This window comes from Propithecus coquereli, unplaced genomic scaffold, assembly GCF_000956105.1.
Source record: "Propithecus coquereli isolate 6110/MARCELLA unplaced genomic scaffold, Pcoq_1.0 Scaffold79, whole genome shotgun sequence".
Lineage (NCBI taxonomy): Eukaryota > Metazoa > Chordata > Mammalia > Primates > Indriidae > Propithecus > Propithecus coquereli.
Genome location: NW_012154062.1, coordinates 6,050,822 through 6,052,257, shown reverse-complemented (window position 1 = coordinate 6,052,257; position 1,436 = coordinate 6,050,822). Strand labels below are relative to the sequence as shown.

General features: G+C 37.1%; 1 protein-coding gene across 1 annotated transcript in view; it reads right to left on the bottom strand.

The window, feature by feature from the left end:
• ADAM7 (ADAM metallopeptidase domain 7) overlaps positions 1–1,436 on the bottom strand; it is a 194,051-nt gene that overhangs the window by 171,494 nt on the left and 21,121 nt on the right. The window contains exon 8 of the mRNA XM_012662921.1: positions 929–1,103. Within this exon, the coding sequence (XP_012518375.1) occupies positions 929–1,103 (175 nt within the window). The remainder of the gene's footprint in view (positions 1–928; positions 1,104–1,436) is intronic.

Genomic DNA, 1,436 nt, shown 5'->3' with positions numbered 1-1,436 from the left:
GTGAGAATGAAATGGTAGCACCATTCCAAAGAGGATCAGTTTCCAAAATTAAGATACTCTACACATTTAATCTGAGACATTTGAAGACTAGTTCTTATAACCTCTGGACAGCTCACTGTCCCCTACTCTGATTCTAGAGTCTCTAATTTCTGTCTTATTAGACCTCTTTGAATTGTGCAGTGTCTAGAGCACAGGTACTAAAAATGTGGTCCTTGGAGCAGCAGCATCGGTATAACCTTGTAGCTTGTAGAAGCACAGAATCTCAGCCCCACTCTACACCCACTGAATCTCACTTCACATTTTAACAACACCCCTGGTGATTTATATGCACTTATTAATTTGAGAAGTAGGTGCCTAGAACACACACCTATATGATGAGCTCGTGAAAGAAAGAGCTTCTACGTTGTGGAAAAGCATATTAAGAATTATTCAAAAATTTGCCTCAATGGCTTTTTCTAAATGTTCTAGAGACCAAGACTGTAATAAATATGTGAAAGGTTAAAAGGTTTCTACTCTATTAAGAAAGGGTTTTATAATAATGGGAACTGTCCAACCACAATATAGGCTAGCCTCCTAAGGCTCTGAGTAAACTTGCTTGACTGACTATGATGGATTTTGTAGATTCCTACTATGCATGAGAGGTCAGACTTAAGAACACCTATGCGTCCTTCCCACAAGAAGGGACAATTAGTATATAAACCAGGCAAATGTGATGCCACTCTTCAGCAAGGTCTTTATACATGATTGATAAGAAGCCTTGGAATGAGGCTGCACCAACAGCTTGTTTCCAAATAAAAAAAAAAAAACATAGTTTTTTTAAAGTTTTACAAAACACCATGGCTGATTTGATTAATGGCCACATCCCTGCCTAGGTTCTAGCTGACCATGAACTAAGTAATTTAAAGACAACATCATCATTTGCAAATACCTGAACAGGGCCACAGTCACACTCTTCTCCTTCATCCAACTTTTTGTTTCCACAATATTGGAAATCATCGAACTTGGCAGGAAATGGAATATTGAGCATGCATGTTGGCTTGTAATCCTTCAGGAATTGCTGGTATTGGTTTTGGCTGCATTTACTGAATTTTAGTGCAGGAATGCTAGAGATAAGATGAGGTAAAAAAATAAAATAAGATTAATCATATCAATGCATAGTGGTATAGCAGCTCTGTAAGTTTTATGAAGCAATTAGAAAAACCAAATGTAAATGTTCACTGTTAGAGCAGAGCAGAAACTGGGCTCTTTATTATTAAAAATATCTTCTCAAAACACAGCTAAGACATGCTATTTTAGTGCAAATACTCTGGCTATACATCTTCCAGCAAATTTTTTCTGAATCCCACAGTTAAGAATGGTTGTCTATGCTTGCTGCTCCCATATTCCTTTTTATTTGGTCCTCTCAAAATAATCTACCTACTTGTTTATCATCCCTG